This window comes from Hypanus sabinus, chromosome 13, assembly GCF_030144855.1.
Source record: "Hypanus sabinus isolate sHypSab1 chromosome 13, sHypSab1.hap1, whole genome shotgun sequence".
Classification (NCBI taxonomy): Eukaryota; Metazoa; Chordata; class Chondrichthyes; order Myliobatiformes; family Dasyatidae; genus Hypanus; species Hypanus sabinus.
The window spans coordinates 107774738-107802723 of NC_082718.1; the positions used below are offsets into that span (position 1 = coordinate 107774738).

Below are 27986 nucleotides of genomic sequence, written 5' to 3' on the forward strand. Positions count from 1 at the left end.
AAATTGAAACACACTGCTACTCTCGTTATGCTTACACTGATAGTGAAAGAGTTAACTGAGTGATTACACTTACTCTGAGCGAGAGAGTGCAGCCAGAGTCTTGGTAAAGGACAATCCTACGAAAGGCAGGTCCTCTCCTGTAAAACCCAATTTGTTCAGCTGCTCTGCCTTGATCATTGGGTGCGATATTTTCTCTGGCTCATCGAAATTGGACACATCATCATCAGTTTCCAGGGTGGGTACAAAAGGGGGTGGAACTGCGAGGAAAAAACAAGATTTGTTGGAATTCAGGAATAATGGGGAGACTAAAGAGGTAACAGTCGGAATGTAATCTTCAATAAAAATGGGAAGTGAGTCACTACTGGAGCAGTCTGTTCAATAGGCTGTCACAGCTCATTACATCAGTTCGAGGTAAAAGTGGATCTTACTCACAGATAACCTGACAGCCATAAAGGCTGGTCTCTAATACAGTTCTATAATTGCTCCATAGCTCCATTGCAATATATTTTTTTACTGCATCTGTATGAAGATACATAAGCAACAGAAAAATTATACTAGGTAGTCTTGGCTCTACCCATTGCCCTGTTTTAAAAAAGCATTTCATTCCTTATTCTATATCAAAGGACTCCTGGCTGTACAGAAGTTCATTACTCTATTTATATAGTATTTTGTGTTATATTAAAAGCCAAAATAGTCGCACTATGGATTTATTATTCTTCCTAACCAGCAATGAAGACACTGCTTACTTACATAGCATCCTGAAATACTGCAAATATCAATATATTCTGATGATCTTCATTCTTCAAATCAAAGCTCCTCCCTGAAAGTGATTAATTTACTACTGCTGTAAAACTAACTGACAGAAACAGATTAGTGCCTTCAGAAACTTTCTTCCTGCACCACACATACAATCTTTCCAAAATGGAATGTGCCAATAGCTAGATTCAGTCAGCAATGCAGTATACTGTGCCAATCTACTTCTGAAAGACTGCAGGTTTAACCATAGCTGTTCTGAGCTGAATAGATTTGTAACAGAGCTTCCACACAGGGTTATATTGCTAATATCTTCCGACCTCACTACTAATGAATAGCTGATGGGAACCTTTCAGTACATATGAAGGTAATCTGCTTTGTTGTAAACAGAAGAGTCAATGACTACTACAGAATTCAGAGACATTATCAAATGGAACCACTCTATAATGTGATGTGGATCTTATTTTGCTTGGACTGCACCATTTGGCAGAGCAGGAAGACTCATGACAAGAGAATGGGCTAGTCAACTTTTAGACTAACTAAGCAGCTTTGTGATCTATGGAGTGCTCCTAAATAGATACCAGTCATTCGAGAACAACCTGCATAGTCTCTTAACATCACCAGAACTATGGCATGTTTTAGGCTTTAGGCAGTTTACAATCAAGATTAAAAGTTTAATGAAGTAGTTTAGAAATTACTAGAATATTGAAAGGCTCTAAGGTGAGTAGGTGGGGGAGAGGTGGTGATCTGGAAAACTATGAGATGAGAAAGAGGTGAAATGCTGAGAAGATGGAATCTGATAGGAAAGGGTAGTGGACCATGGGCTAAAGCAAAGGAGGTGGGGCACAAGAGGTAGGTGATGAGCAGGCAAGGAGAGCAGAAGAAAAGGAAAGGAGTGAGAGGGGAACCAGAACAGGGAATGGAAAAAAGAAGGGGGAGGGAGAAGAAAGTACCATAAGTTAGAGAATTCAAGGTTCATGCGATCAGATTTTAAGTTACCCAGATGGAAAATGAGGTGTTGCTCCTCCAACCAGTGTGGCAGTAGAGAAAGCCATGGACTGACATGTTGGAATGGGAATGGAAAGTCAAATTGAAATGGATGATCACCGGTAAATCCAGCCATTTTTTGACAGACAGAGCAAAGGTGCGCCTCCAACCTATTCCTATTCCCATATGTTAGTCCACAACCTCCTTTACTACCATGCTGAGGTCTGACATGTTGAGTTCCGTCAACATTTTGTATGCATTTCTCAAGATTTCCAGCAAATTCTGTTTCTCTGTTCTAAAGTGTGGTTCCAAAAAAGTCAAATAGTAGAATAATCAAAGGCCGCTGAAAAACAATTTATGTCTCAGAAAAGATTACTACAAGTAGATAAGTACATCTCAAAAAAATGTTCCTCCTCCTTAATTGTGACTTTGTTTTCAACTCTCTTCCTTTTCTATATTCTGAGTTTATTTTATTGGGGCTTTGCAATTGTATCAACAGTAAGCCACAACAAGCTTACTGCCAACTGTTACTGTGGTTGCAATTTCAGTTTATTCTCCTTCATTATCTATTTTTTCTGTCTCTTTGGTTCCTGCAGCATAAATCATTTCCCAACTGGGAGAGAGGTTTCAGTAAATGCTGCACAGTAACTAACCACCAGATGGTATACAAGTACAGCTCACCATGCTTATTTGGAGAAGTTGCACCCTTCTTGCAAATATTTCAGCCTACTGGGTTTGAGAAACACTGGTGTTGCCTATACTCCTACCAGTAAAACACGATTTGCCTTCATAAACTCATTTATTCCCAAAAAAATGATCCCTTAATGATTTAAAATAACAGCAACTATATGTTTCAAAGTACAGCATCTAAACATATAATTTCATATGTTACTTTGGTTCTATTTCCACATTTGTGTGTTCATTATTAAACATTCAAGTTGTTTCAATATAGAAGTTATAAATTGTACCATGACTGTAAAGGATTTTCAAAATACATTAAAGGAAAATACACAAGGCACAATGCTGAAACAGTCAGAAAAGAAAGAACATTAAGAAACACCAGAAGCATTTCAACCTTTAGGTGTTTGTTCCATCTTTCAATTAGATCATGATTGATCTTTTTTCCCTCAAACCACTTTCCCGCACTAATCCAATACTATTCCTTAAATGGTCCAAAAAATTACTTATCTCTGCCTTACATACATTCAGCAATTGAATCTCACACCCTTCTTGGCCGCAAAATTCCAATGACTCGCACTTTCTTATAGGGATAGAGAAATTTCTTAGCTCTATCCTTAATGGCTAACCCTTACCTCAGGAACACAACTCCTAGTTCTATATAAGACTAGGCAGAGGAAACATCTACCTTGCATCTACTTGACAAGCCCTTAAAAACATTGCAAATTTCAATGAGGTCACCTCTCGTTTATCCAAACTCAATAATGTATGAACCTATTTTGCATAATCTTTTCATACATGGCAAACCTGCCATCCCAGGGATCATCCTGGTAAACCTTGGTACACTCCCCACTGTAGCATCTTTACACTCCTTGTTATTGTAGACAAAATTACAACCAAAGGGCCATGAAAATTGATCTCAGGGCTATTACTCTGGAAGAAGGGAATAGCAATCAACTGGAATCCTTTCCTTAATAACCACCTGCTGATGAATGTGGTAAAGTCAAAGAACATTGCCAGGCACTTTTTCAGACACCACAAATTAGTTAAATAGCTTTCTAATATTTTCTGCCAAATCTTGGGTGAAATTGATCTTCTGGGTAACAGAGGGCTGTAAAACAACATAAGCTGCATATCACTGGTTTTTGACTAGTGAAGGGAGTGGGGTGGGCGGGGAAGCAAACAGTTGAGCAAATAGATTACACGTGGATGACTCAATACCCAGAGCTGTTCACTCTGTATTTACAAAGTGGAATAGGCATTAAAGTATAGTGATAAAAATATTTGATTAGCAGAAATTCAACTTATTCTAAAATATTAAGCAGCAAAGAAAAAACATATTAGACAACAAAACAAATTATTAGCTAGAGTTCAGTTCTCAGCTTCGCTTCACGAACAGCATAGAAAGGGTTAGCATGCAGCTTGGAGACTGTAATTATACTGTAGATCAATGTGAGCCCATCCTTCAGAGGGATGGAACACCTACACACTGTTCATGTACTGTAGCACTGCTTACACTGGCAGTCCTGTTTCCATGGCATCCTATTTCATTCTAACATTAATGCTGCATTATATAGTTCATAAGTGGATTCATGAAATATACCAAATCATGCTCACGTACCTGTAATACCATAGCATCTGTCATGAACAAGATCAACATCAGATACAAATCAAGCCACAATGGAAAAGAAATAACTTGCATCCACAACCCAGTTACTGAATTAATCTAAATAAACCACTAAGTGATGAGTATTCTTTTCTCATCGAAGTCCATAGCAGGTTACCACATCAGCACAAATTTTCCTATTTGAGTAGTGCATATTATGTAAAGACTATTAGATTACTGGAGCAACAGTACAACATTACCCATTTCGAAAGGAAAAACCTCACTGGTTCCACTGTGCACTGTAGTTTTTTTCTTCATTACATAATCATCTATGTATGGCTCATTATAAAGTCCTAGTTACAAGTCAACAGAATAGGTGACTGTAGTGATGTGCAAGCAGAACTCTCACCAAATGCCAAAAAATTCTGCACATTATTGATATTTACACACAAGCATCAATATTAGTCTTATGCTGTGTATAAAACTGCTCATTTAATTCAAGGCTGTTAAGGCTTGAGTTTTTCAGTTGTTATTTTTAATTTCTGGTATGTTTCTTTTTTGACTATCAGTGCTTGGCAAAATCAAGTACTTCTGATTAGTAATATAAACATTACATAATTACATTGACTTCCTATTTTTACTAATTTATTATCAAATAATAATAATAATACCTGCACATTCAAAGGTGTACATTGCCATCCCTGTTTTTATTAACCTGGATTTTCCCTTCCAACAACCAGCACCACTTACCCAATCCAAGTTGCCCAGTCACTGACCAATGAATTCTATTAAGCACCCACAAACAAATATGATTGGGCGGAGATCTGAGCACGATATACATATTTTAAAAGCCAGAGCAGATTGACAGTTAAAAACATAAATTGTTAGGACAGAGTAGTAAAAAAAATTATGAACAGTTTTTTGAGTAAGCCTATGACGATGTTTCTTTGATTGTCATTGTAAAAGTAAATATAGAAACAAAAGATCGACATAATCAATAAATTCATTGATCAGTGAGCTATTGAGTGTTATAAATTATGCAATCTATTTCAATCTGGAGAAGCTTTACAGTCAAAATAATGTCATTTATACCCGAAGTAAACTAGGCCTAAGGATTGATACTCATAACTAATACATGGGGGAAGAAAGAAATGCTGGAATACAACCAAGAATGTCTAATCTACATTTTCCCCTTGGCATTCCGTATTTTAAGAGCATTAAAAAAGAATGATATCTAATTATGTGTAACATTTCTGCAACATTACCAAACAAAACCCAAAAGTGCATTTTCACTTACAGTAAAGCATCCTTCAGTGCTGTTTCCACATCGATATTTAAACTGATTTTGAACTAGATCCTGGAAGACTTGAAAAGCTGCTACATTCTAAACTGTTTTTGTATCAGTTAAACTGTGGTTTACCAGATAACACCTGTATCTCCCCAAGAAAAGATAATTTACCTGAAACAATAGTGAAAGATACAACACAGAAACAAGCCATTCAATCTATCAGGTCATTACTAGTCAGTGATAATCACCAGAATTCTAAAACAGAGATGACAAGGAATTTCTTTAATGAAATGGTACTGAATTTGTGGAATTCACTGCCACAAACAGTGATGGAGACCAAGTCATTGGGTTTATTTAAAGTCGAGGTTGATAGGTTCCTGATTTGTAAGGGCATCAAAGGTTACGGAAAAATGGCAGGAGAATGGGGTTGAGAAGGATAATAAATTAGCCATGTTTGTTGGCAGAGCAGACTCAATGGGCTGAATGACCCAAGTCTGCTCCTATCTTATAGTCTAATAGAATATGGAGGATTTGACACAGAATTTCAATAGGTGGCTGGATTCTATTTTGGTGAAAATAGTCAATGCCCAGTGTTTTTAAAACATGCATCTTATCAGCCAGTGTCAGAATGTCATCTTGCTCTTGTTGCACCAGCATCAGGCATATAGGCAGCTTTATTTGCTGAGGAGTTGCAAATAGAACTGAACATTACATTTATAGACTTACAATGGGAAAAAGTCTTTGATGAAGCACCTGAAGGCAGCTGTGCTTAGAATACAGTAATATCTTAGAGCTGAGGTGTCTGGTGGCTGGGATGATAACCACATCAGCTTTTCTCGTGCAAGATATAATTGGAATGTTTTCCCTTTGATACGCATTGATTTCAGTTTTATTAAGGCTCCTTGATAGCACACGTGGTCAAATGTCAAAGGCTGCTCTCTCAGCTCACTTCCAGGACACAAATAGTCTAATGAAAGCTAATTGGTGAATAAGCTCTGTTTGATGGCATGTCAATGTTAGTTTTCTTCACTTTGTTGAGAGTAAACTTAAGGCGTAATAATTAGCTAGATTACTTTTATGAAAGGATCATACCTGGGCAATGTCAGAATACTAACTGTACACTAACAGACTGGCGTGAGCAGCAGCTGAAGCAATCTCTTTAGACCTACAGCTTAGATGGTGTCAGGTCCTGGAGCTCTTGCTATATCCAGTACTCACAGATGTTCCTTGTTATTACATGAAATTAATTGAATTGAGTGGAGACTGGCTTCTGTGATAGTGGAGCTGTCAGGAGGAAGATGAGAAGGATAATCTATTCAGTAGCTCTGGCTGCATTTGACTATAAACGCTACAATATTTTCTTTAGCACTCATGCTGGGCCTCACCACAGTTGAGAATTTGGATGCTTTTGGAGGATCCTCCTCACGTTAACTATTTAATTGTCTGTAACTGTCTGTGACTAGAGTAGTAGGACAAGAGATTTGATCTGATCTGTCAATTGGGGGTTTGCTTCTTTCTGTGTTTTGAAAATTGATTCTGATTTGCTTCAAGGTGATTAGAGGAAAGCATAGGAGGGGTGTCAGGGGCAAGTTCTTTACACAGAGTGGTGAGTGCTTGGAATGCCCTGCCAGGGTGGTGGTAAAAGCAGATATGTAAGGGGCACTTAAGAAACTCTTAGGCATATGAATGAATTTTTTTAAATGGGGGGCTGTGTGGGAGGGAAGGGTCAGATTGATCTTAGAGTAGGTTAAAAGGTCAGCACAACATTGTGGGCTGAAGGGCCTGTATTGTGCTGTAATGGTCTATGCTTAAGGTAATATTTACTTGGCCAGCACCTCATTTTTAGGTGCACTTGATATTGCTCCTGGCAAGCCCTTCGTTTCTATTCATTAGATGAGGGTAAATTCCCTACCCTCATAGCAAAGGCAAAGTGAGCAGTATGCTGAGCAACCAGGTTACAGATTGTAGTAGTGTACATTACTGCTGCTGTATGAGGTCCAGAAGAGAAAATTGGTTTATTATTGTCTTCACATGTATTAAGGTACAGTTTGTATTTTGTTTTGCATGCATACAAATAATTTTATTACAACAGTGCATTAAGATAATACAAGGTAAAACAACAGCAATGCAGAATAAAAGGTTATAGTTACAGAGGAAAGGCAGTGCAAGTAGACAAAAGGTGCAAGGACATAATGAGGTAGACTGTGAGATAGAATCCATTTTATTGTACTAGGGAACCATTCTGTACTCTTATAAGAGCAGGACATAAGTGGTCCTTCAACAAGGTGGTACGTGCTTTCAGGTTTTTGTATCTTCTGCCCCATGGGAGAGAGGAAAAGAGAGAATGTCCAGGGTGGGTCTGGTCTGATTATGCTGGCTGCTCTACCGAGGAGTGTAGACAGATTCCATACAGGGAGGCTAGTTTCCATGATGTGCTGAGCTCTCTGCAGTTTCTTGCTGTCTCGAGTGGAGCAGTTGCCATACCAAACCACAATGCATCCCAATAGAATGCTTTCTATGGAGCATCAATTATGAAGTAGTGAGAGTCAAAGACAACATACAAAATTTCTTTAGGAAGTAGAGGCACTGGTGAGGTTTCTTGGCTGTGATATCTATGTGATTGGACCAGGACAGGCTATCAGTGCCTGGAAAAAGGAAGCTCTCAACCCTCGCAACTTCAGCATCATTGCTGTAAACAGGGGTGTATGCATCACCCCTCTCCCTGAAGTCAATGACCAGATCTTTTGTTTTGCTGAGATTGACGGAAAAATTGTTGTCATGATTCCTTGCCACTAGGCTGTCCAACTGCTTCCTATATTCCAAAGCATCGCTATTTTAGATTTGGCCCATCATTGAGGTCCATAACTCAAACACCATCTATAAATTTGCCAGTGACATCACTGATTTTGGTTGAATCTCAGCAGGTGATGTGGAGGGTTACAGGAATTGGGTAAATCAGTGAGAGGAATGGTGTCAAGTAAACAACCTCACAATTAATATCAGCAAGACCAAGGAACTGATTGTGGATTACACTTAGGAGAAGTTGGAAAAACACACACCTGTTGTCATTAAGGGGTCAATAGTGGATATGGCAAATAGCTTCAAGTTCCTGGGCACTAGTATATTAGAGGACCTATCCTGGGCCCAACACGTCAACGCAATCATAAAGAAAGCATGGCAGCATCTCTACTACTTTGAGGAGATTTGCTATGTTATCAACAGCTCTTACAAATTTCTACAGATGTACAGTGGAGAGCATTCTGTCTGGTTGCATCACAGCCTGGCATGGAGACTCCAATGCACAGGATTACAAGAGACTGCAGAGGGTTATAGACTCAGCCAGTTCCATCATGGGTATAACCCTCCCACCAGAAGATATCTTCCAGAGGGGTGTCTCAAGATGGCAGCATCCATCATTCAGAATATGCTCTTATCTTGCTCCTACCAGCAAGAGGTACTGGAACCTGAAGACCCACACTCAACAATTCAGAAATGGCTTCTTTACCTCCACCATCAAATTTCTGAACAATCCATGAATAATATCTCAATATTCAGTTTCTTTCTTTTATTTGTAATTGATAGATTTTTGTGTTTTCACTGTACTACTGCTCCAAAACAACAAATTTCATGTCACATCAGTGTTAATAAATCTGATTCTGATCTGCAAACTTGTAGATGGAGTTAGAGCAGAACCCAGCCATGTAATTGTTAGTGAGCAAAGTAGGGAGCTGATAATGCAGCCACGTGGAGTAGAAAAGCGGAGAATAATCATGGCAGAGGTAATGCTCCCAGTCCTTATTTCTTGAGGTCTGTTCACACATATCCATTAAAACATCAAAACATACAGCGAAATGCATCATTTTGCATCAAATCAAATGAATGACGATTATGCTGGGCAGCCTGCAAATTTTGCCTTGATTCCAGCGCTAACATAGCATGCGCACAACTCACTATTCCTAACCATATGTTTTTGGAATCAGAACACCCAAAGGAAACCCATGCAGTTATGTGGGGGACGTATAAACTCCTTACAGACAGTGGCAGGAATTGAACCCCAAGTTTACAGCTAGTGCTGTAAAGTATTGCACCAACCACTGTGCTATTGTGCCACTCTGTTGTTCTGTTCTGTACTGTTGTTATTTGGCCAACACATTATCAAACCATTATATAGATCATCCAGTTGTTATTATATCTTTGCATATGTATACTGCACAGTGAGAGGGAATTTAGTCAATATACAGAAATGTATCAAATAAAGTCAGAATAATTATACAATTCAATAAAGATAACTTACTGTGCCTGATATTGTTCCAGCTGATGTTTGTAAAAAATGAATGGCAGATGAGTCCTTCATAATTCAAACGCTCCTTAGCTTTACACAGCAGACTTTGCACCAAATCTAGAAACTCCTTACTTGTTTTACGCTCCTCTGGAAATTTCAGAGATCTCTATGATAAGAGAACATCGTGAAAATATAATTAAAAACTCTTTATCACCTGACTAAGGGAGATTACTAGCCAGGAAACATGCCAAATAAGCTCCTCTTTAAATCATGGTGATCAGCAGTAAGATGTCCCAGATCTAGTCTAGTATCTCTAGTCAGATTATTTATAGTAACACTATCACAACTTTAAAATGTTCCATCCAGCACCAAGTCTACTCAAGGCAGGTTAAGAACAATGCCCATGAATATTCAATTTTATTTTGTGATATTTAATATGTAAATATCCCTTTTATCAGGAGATATGAGGTTAGAGCTGAAGTCAAAGTTGGGGGTGGCATGGTAACATAGCGGTTTGCACATCGCTTTACAGTGCCAGTGATCACCAATTACAGTTCAATTCCCACTGCTGACTGTAAGGAGTTTGTACATTCTCCCCATGACCACGTGGGTTTCCTCCCACAGTCCAAAAACGTACAGGTTAGGGTTAGTAAGTTGTGGGCATGCTATGTTAATGCCAGAAGCATAGTGACACTTGCAGGGCTGACCCTAGCACAGTCTTTGGTCTGTGTTGTTCATTGATACAGAACAACACATTTCACTTTATGTTTCGATGTACATGTCACAAATAAAGCTCATCTCTTAGATAGCCATGATTTTATTGAATGGAGGAGCATGCAATGTGGGCCAAATGGTCTTCCTTCTGTTTCTTTTCCTTATCTTCATCTGTTGTTCTAATTTTTCTCCAGGAAATGGTGGGTGTACCACGTAAACCAGTCAATCAAATGTCTCATTTAAAGAATGGCTTCATTTGCTTTGGATTTCTAAATATAAGTGTAAATTCAAAGAACTATTTTTCCATCTTCATGTTACAGAGCAACCCACCCTAAAGAACACAATACGAGTGACTGGTGCTTATAACCCTTTTAGTTTAATCTTCTTCATTCCTTTTTTTTTAAACCCAGAGGTTAATTAAAAGTCTCCTGTATGGAACATATTGGATTTTTCAGTGAATATCTCACATTGATGACCTTGTCCTGTGAGTGTAAGTAATTTCTCTGCATTCAGTAACAAAATTATTAATAATTTTAAAGACTTTTAGATCACCCACTTAACAGAAGAGCAAGCCAACTGGCGTCTCGATCTTATTTACTGCTCAATAAGATCATAGCTGATCTAATCTGGGCCTCCAACACTAATTTCTTGCTCTCTCCTTTCCATTTCCAATGCCTGCCAATTTCCATTTTGAATATTTTAATGACTTTGCCTCTATAGCTTTCTTGGATAGGAAATTCCAAAGATCCAAAGAGAAATTCCTCTTAAACAGGAGGCCCTCCCAAATTCTGAATCTATGCTCTTAGTTTAGTTATCCCCATTAGGATAAATGGCCTCTCAGCATCCATCCTGTCCCTCTGAATCTTGAAAATCAAAAATCTGCAGAAGGTAGAATTCTATATTTCAATAAAATCCTTTCTCATTTCTCTATATTCCAATGACTTAAGTCCCAACCTGATCAACCTTTCTTCATATATCATTTCTTTCACCCAAGGAATCAACCTCTTGACTCTTGAATTTTCTCTGTATTGGCTGTAATACAAACAGGCCCTTCCTTAAACAGAGGTCAAAAGCTCCAGCAATATTCAAGGTGCTGCCTCACCAGTCACCTGGAAAGCTGCATTAAACCTTTGCAATAAATTCCAACATTCCTTTAGTTTTCCCCACATGCCAAGAGATTGTTTCATGTATAGGTCCGCAGATCCCTTCATACTATTTGAATAATAATTTGTTTTTTCATTTTTTCTTCATGGTGAATAACCTTATATTCTCCCACATTATATCCCATCTTCCAACTACTTGCTTAATGTCCTCAGAATTTATAAGCTCACCTATCATCAGGAAATCTGGCACCCTCATCCACATCACTATCACAAGTTTTAGAAGTTCCAGTGGCATCCCACTGATTGCAAAAACAAAAAAAGACTCACTTATTAAGACTGTTTTCTGATAGTTTGCACTCCCTTGTTAACGCTAATTAAATAACCCCAACCCTGTTTGCTCTTATCTTGTGCAGTAATTTTTAGTGGTATCATCCTGAATGCCTCCTAGAAATCCAAATACACTGCCATCTGTGCTTTCCCTTTATCAATTCATTTGTTGCATTGACAAAAGAACTAGCAAATTTGTGCAACGTAGTTTCTTTAATAAAACTGCATTGATTCTGCATGATTGACTTATGATTTTCTGACTGATCTGGCATTACCTACTTAATAAAGGATTTAAGCATTTTCCCAGTGACAAATGTAAGGTTATCTGGCCTATGATTGCCTGTTTTCTATTTCTCTCCTTTCTGGAATAATGATGCTACAAATGTAGTTTTCTATTCCTCTGGGATGCACCAGAATCCAAGGAATCTTGAAATATTACAACCAATGCATCCACATTTCCTGAAGCCCATTCCTTTAAGACCCCAGGATGCAGTCTATTAAGCATTCATTTCATCCCTCTCTATTGCCTCATGATTATCTACTACTATTGGGGTATTTTTAGTACCTTCTATCATAAAAACAAATCCAAAATAATCATATATATATCTGTCATTTTTCTCTGTTTCGTTATCAATTCTTCATACTCATCCTCTAAGGGATCAAATTTTACTTTAACTACTCTTCCATTTCTTATATATCTGCAGAAAATCTTACTATTTACTTTTATATTAGTTGTAAATTTATGCTCAAACTCAAGTATTCTCTTTATTTTTTGTAGTGATCCTCTGTTGGATTCTAAAATAAGAAATCCCAATAATTCACTCAGCCTTCTTTTCTGAATAGAATAGATACCTGTCCTGTTCATGCTCTTCTGACATCTAAATCTTGCATTTCTGCTATCATTATTTAATCTTCTCTCTACCCTTCTCCAGTTCCTCATACCTTTCCTAAAATCTAGCAATCAAGACCATATGTTGTTCACCAACTGTGATCTAGGGTTCAGAAGAGGTCTAATACAAATTCTCTACTTTTCATAGTAGAGATGTATAGCACAAAAAACGGCTCTGACCCATGCTGACCATCAAACACCCAGTTATACTAATCCTCCTGCCGCCCACCTACAATACAGATCATTAACAGTAGCTACTTAATCTACCAATCAAATTGTCTTTAGCATTTGGGTGGAAATTAGAACATCCCAGGGAAACCAACATGTTCACAGTCAGCATGTGCTAACTCCACAGACAGCACTCACGATGTGTACTGAGCCCAGTTCTCTAGGACTGAGAACCATGTTCATTGTACTGCTCAATTTTCCCTTTGCAGAAATAAACCATTCATTTCTGCAGGGAAATGTGATTCCTCAGATGTAAATCATTGACATTAATTGTGAACAGCAATAGTCCTAGCAAATAAACTTGTGGAACTCCACTGTCCACCGTCTTCCACAACAAATACCCATCCATTGTTTACTTTCCATCTTGAAAGCAGCTACCAATATAATTTTCTATTTGTTCCCTAATCCTGCAATCTCCAATATAATTTGTTAGTCAGTTATGGGTACTTTATCAAAGGATTTGAAAATATAAGTAAATCATATCAACTATATTATCTATTACATTATCTACTTGCTTATCTCCTTAAGAAATTCAAAAAGTTAATCAAGCAAGATTTTTCCTTTTGAAATCCAGACTGACTAATCATTATTCAACTTAACATTTCTAAATGTTCTTCTATGTTACAGAATTAATTGGAAAAAATTCCATTTTCCCCCACCTGAATTGTCTACAAGAATTCTACCCTTTCCTTCAATATAGGTATTGTCATAGGTATTTAGCATCTGTTAATAACTACAGCTTATGCTAATAAATTATTAAATATGTATATTAACACCACATCTACCTTTTCCCAGATACTTTTAAAATGCATGGATGCAGCTCATCTGGAGCAGGAATTTCATCCTATTGGCATCTGATTCACTCATTCAAAATTACTATATTTTCTCTTTAAAATATTCCTATTATTCATCTCATCGTCCAATCTTGCCTGATTGTTATGCAGCAAGCCGGTGCATCACAGCAACACAGCTTCAATCCTGACCAAGGGCACTGTCTATGTAGTTTGCACATTTTCCATATGACCACAAATGTTTTCCCCAGAAGCTCTGGTTTCCTCCTACATCCCAAAAACAGGCTGGTTGGTTGCTATAAATTATTTGTGTGTACATTCAATGGAAAAAAGTTTAAGTGCAAAATGCAAACGCAGGGGAGAACCTCTGGTCAAAGAACAAGGATTAACTTTATTCATCATATACATTAGCATGCATTGGGAATTTGCTGTGGTGTGTTGGTGCAACAGGTAACAAAAAAGAACAACATTCAACAAGTATAAATAAACTTATGGAATAAAACGTGCATAAATACAATCACATATTTACAAGTGATTTTAAGTGGTTGCAGTGTAGTGACTGCGGCAATAGAGGGGTCAGAGGGGGCTAATTAGAATGGTTGATCAGATTAACTGCCTGGGGGAATAAGTGAAGAAGTGAAGAGAAGATAAGCAGAATGACATTATAGCTGGAGATATTTTGATCTAACATCCGAGTTACGGCTGATAGAAACATTTTGCTCATGAAGAACCAAAGAGCCTTTATTTGGCAACTCTCACAAATCTAAGGAAAAGGGCAGGAATTCACTGGTTTGCCAAGTACATAGAATTCAACTCATTGTGTCATTAGGACCAACAGAAAGACACTTATAAAGCACAAAAACAATGCAATCCATCTAAATATAAAGCTTTTTAACCAGTATGTTTTAATAAAAAATGAAGCAAACAATAAACACATTATAAGATACTGAAAGACAGCACAAACCTGGAAATTTTTGATGTTGCAGATAGTTTTGACTGATGTTCCCTCAACAAATGGAGACCTCCCATAAATCATTTCATAAGCAATCACTCCCAATGACCACCAGTCACATTCTACACCATATGAAGAACATCCATCTCCATTCATCACAGTTAATACTTCAGGAGCCATGAAATCTGGTGTGCCAAATGGCAACTTTGAGCTCACCTATTAGAGATGCAAAGGAAAATATACATGGATTCAAATAGTTAGGTAGGCATATTCTTTTTACTCTTCATTATTGTAAAAACTATTAAGTGATGGTTGGTTTAATACTGCAGATAGTCAATTAACACTGGGTAATAAAATAAAGAGATCATGTTTACATTATACAATAAGTTTGATGGGTGACACCAGAATAGTATCTGTCTTTAAAAGAAAACATTGGAAGTACTCTAATTTAAAAAATTGGAATAGCAGTCAAGCATCAGTAATGGTTTTTATACACAGTAATAGATGACGAACATAGCTTAGATAATAGATGCTATTTATTTATTTTGAATACTTAAAACTGTACCTCAAGATTTACTATCAATCCACCTTTCTTACATCTTCCACAGTGGCAGTTTATTAACACTTCTCTAACTCCAAAAGAATAAAATTTACACAGTAAATTGCTCATCATACAGTATTTTAATCCAAGATTTTGAGTTCGTCTGAAAGAAAATTAGATGACACAGGGATTCTTTCAAATGTGGCTAAAGACACCGTACTTGATGACATTTTAGTACCAATTGTCTAAAGCTACAACATAAAAACCATCAAAATAGGCTGATCTGAAGTCAGTAATGCTGAAGCAATTTGGAAGTTAATATTATCAAGAGATTTCGTAGAATCAAATGAATTTATTTCAGGACGTCTCAATGCTGCCCAAAAAAAATCAGCAATTGAGACTAACCTGAGCTCCTATCCCTCAGCCTGTATCCTAGTAGTGCCAGAAGTTCATTTTTAATTTCAGACCCAATCATCATTTGGGCTCCAACTCCATTTCCATTCCCAAACCATCAACTCACAACACTCTAACACTCCATCTGATGCTCTTCTCATACCCATCTAGGCTACTTATAATTTAACACACCCTGTTAATTTGTGCATCGCCTTCACTGTACAAAAGGAAATAACGTAGTAGCCAACCCTGCCTCATAACAAAACTTCTGTAACCTTAGCAATATCTTTGTAAGTTCCCCTGAACCCTCTCCTAATGTTTACAAACGTTTCCCACACACCTATTGAAATACAATGCTTTACCTGGCCATAACAGATATTTTTAATAGTTCCCACATGCCATCTTCAGGACAAAAACAAGCTGATCCAGAAGGCATTGATGCTAAGATTTTCCATTTACTTACATTTCTTAGCTTCCTATCATATTTACACTATGCCATGGCATTATTTTGTTATCTGAAGTAGACTCCATGCTGTATTCACAGCAAATCTAGTCCAGTAAGTTGGACACAAAACATTTTTAATAAATGCTAGTTGGCATTTATGAACCTATGCCTTTCTAAATTTTTTTTTGTTCTTCAGTTTTTTCCAATAATTTTGCTACCACCAGTTGTATTACTCTTTCTATCCTTTTCTTCCTCAAACAGTGGTGCAATGGTATTAACATTTTAATCCTCAAATACCCCATAACAGAGCAGCCTAAAACTAAAAGACAGCGTTTCAGTGAGAGTAAGGAAGCTTAGAGAGGATCTGATAAAGAAACTTTCCTGAGGGTGGTTGGAATCTGTAAAGCACTGCCTGGGTGGCTGGTGAAAGGATCTATTAAGACATTTAAGTGATATCTAGATGAGCAGTTGAATCACCAGTGAGTAGATGGTTAAAGACCAAGGGCTGGTAAAATGGGATTAGTATAGTCAGGGTACTTGATGGTTGGGGTGGTGGGTTGGGGGCCTGTATCTGTGCTATATGACCCTGTGACTGGAGTAGCCAGAAAGGATCAGCAAAATAGTGGAAGGTATTTCTATTCTCTCCCTTGCTTATTTTAACTGTCCAGGATCTATTTCATCCATGCATGGCATATGAGAAGTGCAGTAATATTCTTTCACTATATTTATAAACACATTAACAATTCAATGTCTTCCTCCTTCACCTCAGTGTTTGCATCATTCCCCCTTTTTATGAACACAGATGTCTGGCATTAATTTAGAAGTTATCCTCCACCTTCATACACTGGTAAACCTTTTGGTTTCTAATAGATCTTACACTTTACTACCCCCCTCACTTCCCCCACCTCCAGACTCCTGTCTGATAGCCTCATAATTCCCCTTACTCCAATTAAACGCTTTTGTAACTTGCCTGTTGCTATCTCTCTCCAATGCTATTGTAAAGGAGATAGAATTATGATCACTATCTCCAAAATGCTCTCCCACTGAGAGATCTGACACCCGACCAAGTTCATTTCCCAATACCAAATCGTACTGTCTCTCCTCTTGTAGAATTACCTACATATTGTGTCAGAATATGTACTGGTTCTTCAGATTTTTTACTGATGTTATTTGATCATTTCTCTAGATTTAGGATCTCTGCCTTTCCATGGTTGAAGATACACTCAGTGGCCATCTGATTAGGTACACCTGCTCATTATATATCTAATCAGCCAATCATGGGACAGCAACTCAATGCATAAAGCCACGCAGACGAGGTCAAGAGGTTCCGCTGTTGTTCAGTCCAAACATCAGAATGGGAAAGAAACGTGATCTAAGTGACTTTGACTATGGAATGATTTTTGTGCTAGACAGAGTGGTTTGAGTAGGTTAGAAACTGCTGACGAGATCTTATGCACACATCTCCAGAGCTTAGAGGATGGTGCAAATAGCCAAAAAAAAAACATCCAGTGAGCAGCAGCTTTATGGGTGAATACACCTTGTAGGAGCCATGCATCTGTGTTCTATCTGCATTGTGTGTTTATTATGGTAACTAGTCACATGGGTGAGGATGTGGTAAAAGTGAAGGGAATGAGTTACATATTCATGCTTTATTCTGGGTAGTTTGGTTCTGGGTGCCATATCTTTTGTGAACCACTTAATTACATTGCATGCATGTACTTTTTTTGCATAACTATATTTGTGCTCACCACCTTGAATATGCCTGTGCCTTGTGCTGTGTATGTTTTGCAACTTGGCCCCTGAGGAATGCCATTTCATTTGGCTGTATTCACATATGGCTGAATAATAACTAAACTCGAATTTGATTTGAATTAACTTCACTTAGTTTCATCGCTACGAGATTGTATGTTTTGTTAGTTGCTAATAAAGGATTGAATATATTTCTTCAACTTTTTGAAACATTACTATTGGGTTGATTGGAGGGCACCTTATACAAGATAACTACCCATGTGGTTTTCAGCAGCAGCATTCTTTATTCAAGATGCTGCTACATAACTTGTTAACAAGAGAGATCAGAGGAAATGGCCAGACTGGTTCTACCTGACAACAAGGTACCAATAATTCAAATAACCATACTCTACAACAGTGGCGTACAGAGGAGCATTTCTGAATGTACAATACATCAAACTCAAATTATTCGAGTTGTCATTACATTCTGTCAACAAAAGAATTTAGCAGTTATACCAAACAAACATTAACATTCGTAGGTGTCTGCGAAATTAGAAGCCAGGAGTAGCTTGTGGCAAGTAATGACTTTTTGTTGATGTTGTTTGGGATTGGAACACGTTTTGAATGGTCTTTGCAGACTGTAAGCTCAGTCGTGTAGTGGTTGCCTAAGAGTTCCGCGCTTCGTTCTGTTGAAGTGCAAAATATTGAATGCTGTTGTTTTGTCTGGTTTGTGCACTTGGAAAACAACACGAGTAAAGCTGGAAGCAGAGACTTTGAAGTCAGAACTTAAAGAAAAACTATTTATCAAACTACCGGGCATGCTTTGACTATGTATAAAGCTGATGAGTTTCAGGATGACACACACCCTTAAGACAATTTGTCTAATGTGTGTGCAGCAGGTTCTATTGCGAGCAGAGTGTCCCATGCATCTGATAGCTCGGCATGCAGCAGAACGGAGGCTGCTTCAGCTGAGTTATGTGCAAGGCAACCAGTATTAGGGGATCAACATGCACTGGAAAAACAGGCAGAATACTTTCGGAGAAGCTATAAAGAAAGATGGAACAGCTTAATTTTCCAAAAGAAATGGCAGCCAAAATGATCAAAGTGAAAGTGCTGAAGGCATCAAGTTATGTGGGCGCTAAATGTGCTCCAGCAGGACAGTTCTATGGTGTGAATTCCTATGCTGACAAGGAACAGAAAATACAACATACTCTGTCAATGTGGATATATTTGTTCCTCAAATGTCTGAGCTAAGGGTTTGGATTCCAAGGGGTAGCTCAGGGTGTTCGCTCTCTGCCTGCACCAGTGAAGCACTCTAAACCAATGCTATATCCAATAGCACAAGGTGCCTCTGAGGACTTTAGGTCACAGTACGGTGACACTCGTTTTTCAGATGATAGTAATCTAAGTAGTGCGCTAGAGCCCACAAGGGCACGAAAGGAAATAACAAACTTATTGGTGCAACAACAACACATTGCATTTCTACATAAAAGAGAGATTCAAATCTTCAATGGCGATTCATTACAGTATCATTCAGATATGAGGTCTTTCAAGAATAGTATCGAAGGCAAGACTGATGATGCAACCACGATGAAGTACGGCAACCATCTCAATTTTCTCAAATAGTTCACTGGAGGTTACCCTAGAGTGCTAGTCAAAAGTTGCTAGTGAGCCAGCCTGGAGCAAGGTTATCTAAAGGCCAAAGCTTTACTACAGGAACATTTTGGTGATGAGCAGAAAATTGCTGCAGGCTGCGTGGAAAAAGCTTTCTTGACCATATCTCAAATCAGAAGACATGAAAGCTCTTGAAGACTACAGTCTTTTTCTTAGAGTCTGTTACAATGCCATGGAAGAAGTGCAGTACATGCATGAGCAAGGTATACCTGCTAATATGACAATTATAGTAAATAAATTGTCCTATATACTTAGGGATAAATGGAGAAGTGTGAACTGCAAAAAAGGCACCACCGTAAGATTACTTTCACTGACATTGCTGATATTATTGAAATGCAAGTAAAGATTGCTACACTCAGTGTCTGGGAATTAACAAGATAGCTACATCACTGGCAGTAAGCAAAGGTGTGAACAAAACCAAGTCACAAATTTGTTCTAAAGCTAAAGATGCAGCTTTGCCACTACTGTGGCTACGGTGAAAAGTGAAGCTAAAACTGAGCCAAGAAGTGATGAAAAGTGGTTTCCAGCAGCGGCATTTTTTTGATCGAGTTGCTGCTACATGCCTTGTTAATGAGAGAGGTCAGAGGAGAGTGGCCAACCTGGTTCTACCTGACAGGAAGGTGCCAGTAACTCAAATAACCACACTCTACAACAGTGGTATGCAGAGGAGAATTCCACTCCTGCACCTGATAAAGTGGCCACTGAGTGCAATTTACTTTAGAATCTGATCCCACTGTTATCAAATCTAGCAGGTCTGTGCTTCAAGAAACCAATTTGTATAGCAATGGAAAGATTGAAAGGTGATCTGAGAATCAGAGAGTATGATGGATGTATGGAACAAGCAGCCAGAATGTGGGGATAGATGCAAGTACAGCTATGACATATATAAAAAAAAGTATTTGGATATTGCATGGAAGGGAAAAATTAAGAGGAACATAGACCAAATGCAATCAAGTCAGATTCAATTAGATAGGCATCTTGGTTAGCATAGGCGAGTTGAGCCAGAGGGCCTTTTTCCATGCTATATAACTTAATGAATCACTGGTATATTCCAACAGTAAATAAAATCAATATTTATAAAGTGACATTTGTGGCTGCCTTTTTCTCATAACCTGGGGGTGAAAACAAAAAAAAAAAATCACTTTTGTCTTCATAGTTACTATATCACTGCCAAGAATCTTGGGGTTTTCAGTAAATCAGTATGCTGGTTCTTCAAATCTAAAAATTTATGTGATGGAAAACTTGGGTAGATTGTTACATCACTTCATTTTCCCAAATGTAACTCAATGCCATTCAAGTTACCAATAGTTTTCATGAAAGAGCAATGTTAGCACCTAAAACATGTTGCACTATAGGCCATGAATAAAGACCTTCTTTCCAAGCTTCCTGGACAACCTATGCAATATAAATCTATCGGCAGTGTGAAAGACATTGATGAGGCTGTACATATTTTTGTTAATTTTTAAACTCCGTCACCATCTGACATACAAAATCTTGAACTAAAAGAAGGAACTCTAATCGTGCTACTCAGGAAATCATATACTTATACTTAACTTTATTGTCACCAAACAATTGATACTAGAGCATACAATCATCACAGTGATAATTTGTTTTTGCGCTTCACATTCCCTGAAGTACAAATCGAAGTAAATATAATAAAAATTTAAATTATAAATCATAATTAGAAAATAGAAAAGGGAAAGAAGTAAGGTAGTGCAAATCAGGTCCAGATATTTGGAAGGTACGGCCCAGATCCGGGTCAGGATCTGTTCAGCAGTCTTATCACAGTTGGAAAGAAGCTGTTCCCAAATCTGGCCGTACGAATCTTCTCCCAGAGGGAAGTGAGACAAAAAGTGTGTTGGCTGGGTGGCTCTTGTCCTTGATTATCCTGGCAGCACTGCTCCAACAGCATGTGGTGTAAAGTGAGTCCAAGGATAGAAGATTGGTTTGTGTGATGTGCAGGGCTATGTTCATGATCTTCTGCAGCTTCTTCCAGTCTTGGACAGGACAACTTCCATACCAGGTTGTGATGCAGCCTGGAATAATGCTTTCTACGGTGCACCTATAAAAATTAGTGAGGGTTTTAGGGGACAGGCCAAATTTCTTCAGCTTTCTCAGGAAGTAAAGGCGCTGGTGGACCTTCTTGGCAGTGGACTCTGCTTGGTTAGACCAATTCAGGTCATTTGTGATATTCACCCCAAGGAACTTAAAGCTTTTGACCTGTTCCACCTGCGCACCACCGATGTAGATGGGGTCGTGCAGTCCGCTACTCCTTCTGAAGTCAACAACCAATTCCCTCGTCTTGCTGACATTGAGGGATAGGTTATTGTCTTCACACCATGCCACCAGGTTCTTAATTTCCTCTCTGTACTGAGACTCATCATTACCCAAGATACGGCCTACAATTGTGGTGTCATCAGCAAACTTATATATTGAGTTCGATGGAAACTTGGCTACACGATCATGGTTGTACAGTGAGTACAGCAGAGGGCTGAGTACACAGCCTTGTGGGGCACCAGTGCTCAGAGTGATTGTAGAGGAGAGCTTGTCCCCTATTTTTTTTCAGCCTGGGTCCTGTCTGTGAGGAAGTTGAAGATCCAGCTGCAGATCTGAGTGCTAAGACCCAGGTTCCAAAGCTTAGGAATCAGTTTATTTGGAATGATGGTATTAAAGGCAGAGCTGTAGTCAATAAAAAGGAGCCTTACATATGCATCTTTATTCTCCAGGTGTTCTAAGGAGGAATGTAGTGCCAGAGATATGGCATCTGCCGTTGACCTGTTGCTCCGGTAGACAAATTGCAAAGCGTCAAGGTTGACCGGTAGGTTATGGTTGATGTGTGCCATAACCAATCGCTCGAAGCACTTCATAGCAATTGATGTTAGAGCCACAGGTCGGTAGTCATTCAGGCATGCCACCTTGCTTATCTTCGGCACCGGGATTACCGTTGCCTTCTTAAAACATGAGGGGATCTTAGACTGAAGCAGGGAGCAGTTGAAGATGTCAGCAAACACTCCAGCTAGCTCGCTTGCACAGGCCCGGAGAACCCGTCCTGGGACGCCATCTGGGCCCGTCGCCTTCCTTGGATTTATCTTCAGAAAGGCTCTTCTAATGTCTTCCTCGGTGACGATGAATCTCTGCCACTAGGTCTGGTTCATCCAGAGGGGGTGGGATGCTCCTCTTCTGTTCGAATCTTGCGTAGAATATGTTAAGTTCGTCAGGAAGAGAAGCGCTACAGTTATTGATATTCCCAGCTTTTTCCTTGCGCCCAGTGATCTCATTTAGACCCTGCCATAGCCTACTGGCATCCCCCTGGTTAGCCTGGGCTTCCAACTTGGCTCGATATTGCCTCTTGGCGCCCTTGATGGCTTTCCGGAGTTCACGCCTGGATTCCATGTAGCGACTGGTATCTCCAGACCTAAAAGCCGCAGCTCTAGCCTTCAAAAGGGACTGGACCTCATAATTCATCCAAGGTTTCTGGTTAGTCTTGCGAGACACACAATCCTCTGTGCATTTCCAGATAAAGTCCATGATAGCTGAGGCATACTCATCGAGGTTAGCTGCCCAGTCCTTGAAAACTAACCAGTCCACCGATTCAAAGCAGCCACGAAGGACCTCATCCGTTTCCTCTGTCCAACTCGACACCACTTTTGACACCGTGACCTCCCGCTTCAGTTTCTGTTTGTAAGCTGGGAGGAGGAGTACGGCCTGATGGTCCGATTTTCTGAAGTGAGGTCGTTGGACGGAACAGTAGGCATCCTTGACTGCTGTGTAGCAGTGGTCAAGTATATTCAGGCCTCTAGTGGAGCAGTTGGTATAACTTTGGCAGTGCTTTTCTGAGGTTGGCCTGGTTAAAGTCCCCGGCTGTAATGAGCGAAGCCTCCGGATACCTGGTCTCAAGTTCACTGATGTTGGCATACAGTGTATTCACAGCACACTCCACGTCTGCCTGGGGGGGAATGTAGACCGCTGTCAGTATTACCGAGGTGAATTCCCGTGGCAGATAATAGGAACGACACTTCACTGACAGATGTTCCAGGTCCGGACTGCAGGAGCTTGTCAGTGCCACCAATATCCACCAATCCTATGCCACAGCACAAGATTAATCAGCTCAAAAATTACTGCCACATTTAACTAAAGCTCCAGCAATCACTGGTAATGTGGAAAATGTCTTTCATCATTATACCAATTACCCTAACTGTTCAATCTTTTCAACTGAAATGACTTCAATTTAGCTTTGCTGTGAGCATTGACAAGGTGCAAGGACAATCATTAAGAGTTGAAACTCAATACTTTTGGAATGGTCAGCAAGATGTTGGTTGCTCAGGAGAGGGGAAGACTGCTGAAGCACTTCAATGCAGAAGTAAATTTGAATAGGTACATTTGAATAGATAGAGCTATATTAAATGCAATTTTATTTTCCATGTGTAATTAAATTAAGTTACATAATTTTAATCCTCAAATATAATTAATGGGAAGTTATGTACACAAGTTAGATTTAATGTCATTTATAAGTGTTATAAAACCTGGCTGTATGGAAATAAATGCAAAGGTCATGATAGCTGGCATAATAATCCAAGCAACACTGGATAGTTCTAGATTTAAAAAAATACACGATTAAGGCTTAATCAAGTTTCATATTCAAAGAATCAGTCTTATGTCTTCCCATTAACTAAAAAAAATCATTACAGAAATCACAGAATCTCCTAAAGGCCCACTTTCTTCTTTGAGGAAAATATTACTATTCCATTTACATGGTGAAAACAGTTTCACTCCTTATGAACAACACAATATTTTTGTGAGTGCTGAAGTACAAAACTGAATGTAGAGACAAGAGAGAAATTATTTATAAAAACAGTACATTAAATAGGAAAAAGTAGATGCAAATCACTGTTTCATCAGGAAGGGGTGTTGTGTTCCTAAATGATGGGCACAGAAGAGATTAAAGGGCAGGCATAGCAGCTCCTGTGTTTACCTGGAACAGAAGAGTGAAATGGTCCCATTGGAATGCTAAAAGGGGAGGGAATGTGTGTTTGTACTGCTTTCAATACTCACAGTGTAGTCTCCTCTACAATGGAGAAACTCAACCCAACTGAAAAACCAGTAGCAGATTGCAAAGATAAACCCAAGTTACCTTTTACCATATTACTTTAATTCTTCTTCCCACTCTGACACTTCTTACATTGTCTTCAAAGTTAGAACAAGTGAATATTACCAAGTGTAATATTGAGGAGTGGTGTCCCATTTTCAATTAAAGAAGTTGTAACTGTTCCATTTTGACACTAAATTTAAAAGTTTCAGATTATCAGCCATTTTGTTTATATCAGAATGAGTTAGTTCTGACAAAAGATCATCGAACCATAACATTAACTCTTGTGTTTCTTGTTGCTTAAATTGTTAGGTATTTTCTGGATTCTCTGCAGTTGCTGATTTTTGTCTCACACCCTCTTCTCTGCCCCTCAACACTGGGGTGCCCCTCAGGGCTGTGTACTAAGCCCCCTCCTTTACTGTCTGTATACTTATGACTGTGTCGCCACCCACAGCTGCAATCTGCTAATTAAATTTGCTGATGACACGACACTGATTGGCTTAATTTCAAATAATAATGAGGCAGCCTACAGTGAAGAAGTCATCACCCTGACACAGTGATGTCAAGATAACAAGCTCTTCCTCAATGTCGCAAAAACAAAGGAGCTAGCTGTGGACTACAGGAGGAATGGAGACAGGCTAGCCCCTATTGACATCAATGGATCTAGGATTGAGAGGGTGAACAGCTTTAAGTTCCTCGGCATAAATATCACCAAGGATCTCATGGTCTGTACAGACTGTCTGTGTGGTGAAAAAGGCACAACGCCTCTTTCACCTCAGACAGTTGAGGAACTTTGGTATAGGCCTCCAGATCCTAAGAACTTTCTACAGGGGCACAATTGAGAGCATCCTGACTGGCTGCATCACTGCCTGGTATGGGACTGTACTTCCCTCAATCACAGGACTCTGCAGAGAGTGGTGCGGACAGTCCAGCACATCTGTACATGTGAACTTCCCACTATTCCGCACATTTACAGAGACAGGTGTGTAAAAAGGCCCTGAGGACCTCAAACACAAACTGTTCCAGTTGCTACCATCTGGGGAACGGTACCGCAGCATAAAAGCCAGAACCAGCAGGTTCCGGGACAGCTTCTTCCACCAGGCCATCAGACTGATTAATTCATGCTGATACAATTGTATTTCTATGTTACACTGACTATCCTGTTGTACATACTGTTTACTATGTATTACTATAAATTCCACATTTAGACGGAGACGTAACAAAGACTTTTACTCCCCATTCATATGAAGAATGTAAGTAATAAAGTCAATTCAATTCAATTCTTTCATTGTTTTTTCATGTCACAGACCACAACAGCACAGAAAAAGGCCCTTCAGTATATCTGGTCTGTCCCATCATCCTGCACCTGCACCATAGCCCTCCATACCCCTCCTATTCATGTACTTACCCAAACTTCTCGAAAATGTTGGAATTGCATCCGTATCAACAACTTCCAAAGGCATCTTGTTCCACACTAACAAAACACTCTGAGTGAAGGAGCTCTCCCTCATGTTCCCCATAAATATTTCACTTTTCAGCCTTAATTCTAGTCTCAACCAACCCCAGTAGAAAATGCTTGCTTGTTTTTACCCTAGCTATACAGACAGACAGAGAGACAGACAGACAGACATACTTTATTGATCCGAAGGGAAATTGGGTTTTGTTACAGTCGCACCAACCAAGAATAGTGTAGAAATATAGCAATATAAAACCATAAATAATTAAATAATAAGTAAATAATACCAAGTGGAAATTAATCCAGGACCAGCTTATTGGCTCAGGGTGTCTGACACTCCAAGGGGGTGTTGTAAAGTTTATACCCCTCATAATTTTGTATATCTCTATCAACTCACCCCTCATTCTCCCATGCTTCAGGGAATAAAGTCCTAATCCATTCAACATTTCCCTATAAACCAGGTTAAGTTTCCTCTGTTCTCAGGTTTCTTCTCCAGATAGATAGCTTGAAATACCTTCACCCTCTCTCAGCTGGCATCACCAGTTTTGAGTGATTCAGTCTCTCATGTCCACATTCAGTCTTTCAACCTTTACTGTTTTCTGTATTTCCCCCCCCCCCATTATCTGCAACTTGAAAACAGGGGTAATTTTAAAATCAAGTCAAGTCACTTTTATTGTCATTTCGACCATAACTGCTGGTACAGTACATAGTAAAAATGAGACAACGTTTTTCAGGGTATTACATGACACAGTACAAAAAACTAGACTAATCTACATAAAAAAACTACAGAGAAAGCTACACTAGACTACAGACCTACATAGGACTGCATAAAGTGCACAAAAACAGTGCAGGCATTACAACTCCCCGCTGAACATCGACCGCTCCTCGGTAGAGATCGGAAAGAGCACCAAATTTCTCGGTGTTCACCTGACAGAGGATCTCACCTGGTCCCTCAACACCAGCTCCATAGCAAAGAAAGCCCAGCAGCATCTCTACTTTTTGCGAAGGCTGAGGAAAGTCCATCTCCCACCCCCCATCCTCATCACATTTTACAGGGGTTGTATTGAGAGCATCCTGAGCAGCTGCATCACTGCCTGGTTCGGAAATTGCACAATCTTGGATCACAAAACCCTGCAGCGGATAGTGAGGTCAGCTGAGAAGATCATCGGGGTCTCTCTTCCCGCCATCACGGACATTTACACTACACGTTGCATCTGCAAAGGAAACAGCATTATGAAGGACCCCATGCACCCCCATACAATCTCTTCTCCCTCCTGCCGTCTGGAAAAAGGCTCCGAAGCATTCGGGCTCTCACGACCAGACTATGTAACAGTTTCTTCCCCCAAGCTATCAGACTCCTCAATACCCAAAGCCTGGACTGACACCTTGCCCTATTGTCCTGTTTATTATTTATTGTAATGCCTGCACTGTTTTTGTGCACTTTATGCAGTCCCATGTAGATTTGTAGTCTAGTGTAGCTTTCTCTTTTTTTATTACGTAGTTCAGTCTAGTTTTTTGTACTGTGTCATGTAACACCATGGTCCTGAAAAACGTTGTCTCATTTTTACTATGTACTGTACCAGCAGTTATGGTCGAAATGACAATAAAAGTGACTTGACTTGACTTGACTAAATAATAAACAGGACAATAGGGCAAAGTGTCAGTCCAGGCTCTGGGCATTGAGGAGTCTGATAGCTTGGGGGAAGAAACTGTTACATAGTCTGGTCGTGAGAGCCCGAATGCTTCGGAACCTTTTCCCAGACGGCAGGAAGAAGAGATTGTATGAGGGATGCGTGGGGTCCTTCATAATGCTGTTTCCTTTGTGGAAGCAGCGTGTAGTGTAAGTGTCCGTGATGGCAGGAAGAGAGACCCCGATGACCTTCTCAGCTGACCTCACTATCTGCTGCAGGGTCTTGCGATCCGAGATGGTGCAATTTCCGAACCAGGCAGTGATGCAGCTGCTCAGGATGCTCTCAATACAACCCCTGTAGAACATGATGAGGATGGGGAGTGGGAGATGGACTTAACTCAGCCTTCACAGAAAGTAGAGACACTGGTGGGCTTT

At 39.3% G+C, this 27986-nt stretch overlaps 2 protein-coding genes across 2 annotated transcripts in view; one reads left to right on the forward strand and one right to left on the reverse strand.

Moving 5' to 3' along the window:
* The window catches only part of LOC132404267 (uncharacterized), a 504471-nt gene that overhangs the window by 253216 nt on the left and 223269 nt on the right, over window positions 1-27986 (forward strand). The window lies entirely within an intron of this gene.
* Window positions 1-27986, reverse strand: part of LOC132404262 (citron Rho-interacting kinase-like) — a 222604-nt gene that overhangs the window by 158132 nt on the left and 36486 nt on the right. Inside the window, exons 8-10 of the mRNA XM_059988396.1 lie at window positions 14611-14814; window positions 9607-9760; window positions 74-257 (exon numbers count right to left, since the gene is read on the reverse strand). Coding sequence (XP_059844379.1) covers window positions 74-257; window positions 9607-9760; window positions 14611-14814 — 542 coding nt within the window. The remainder of the gene's footprint in view (window positions 1-73; window positions 258-9606; window positions 9761-14610; window positions 14815-27986) is intronic.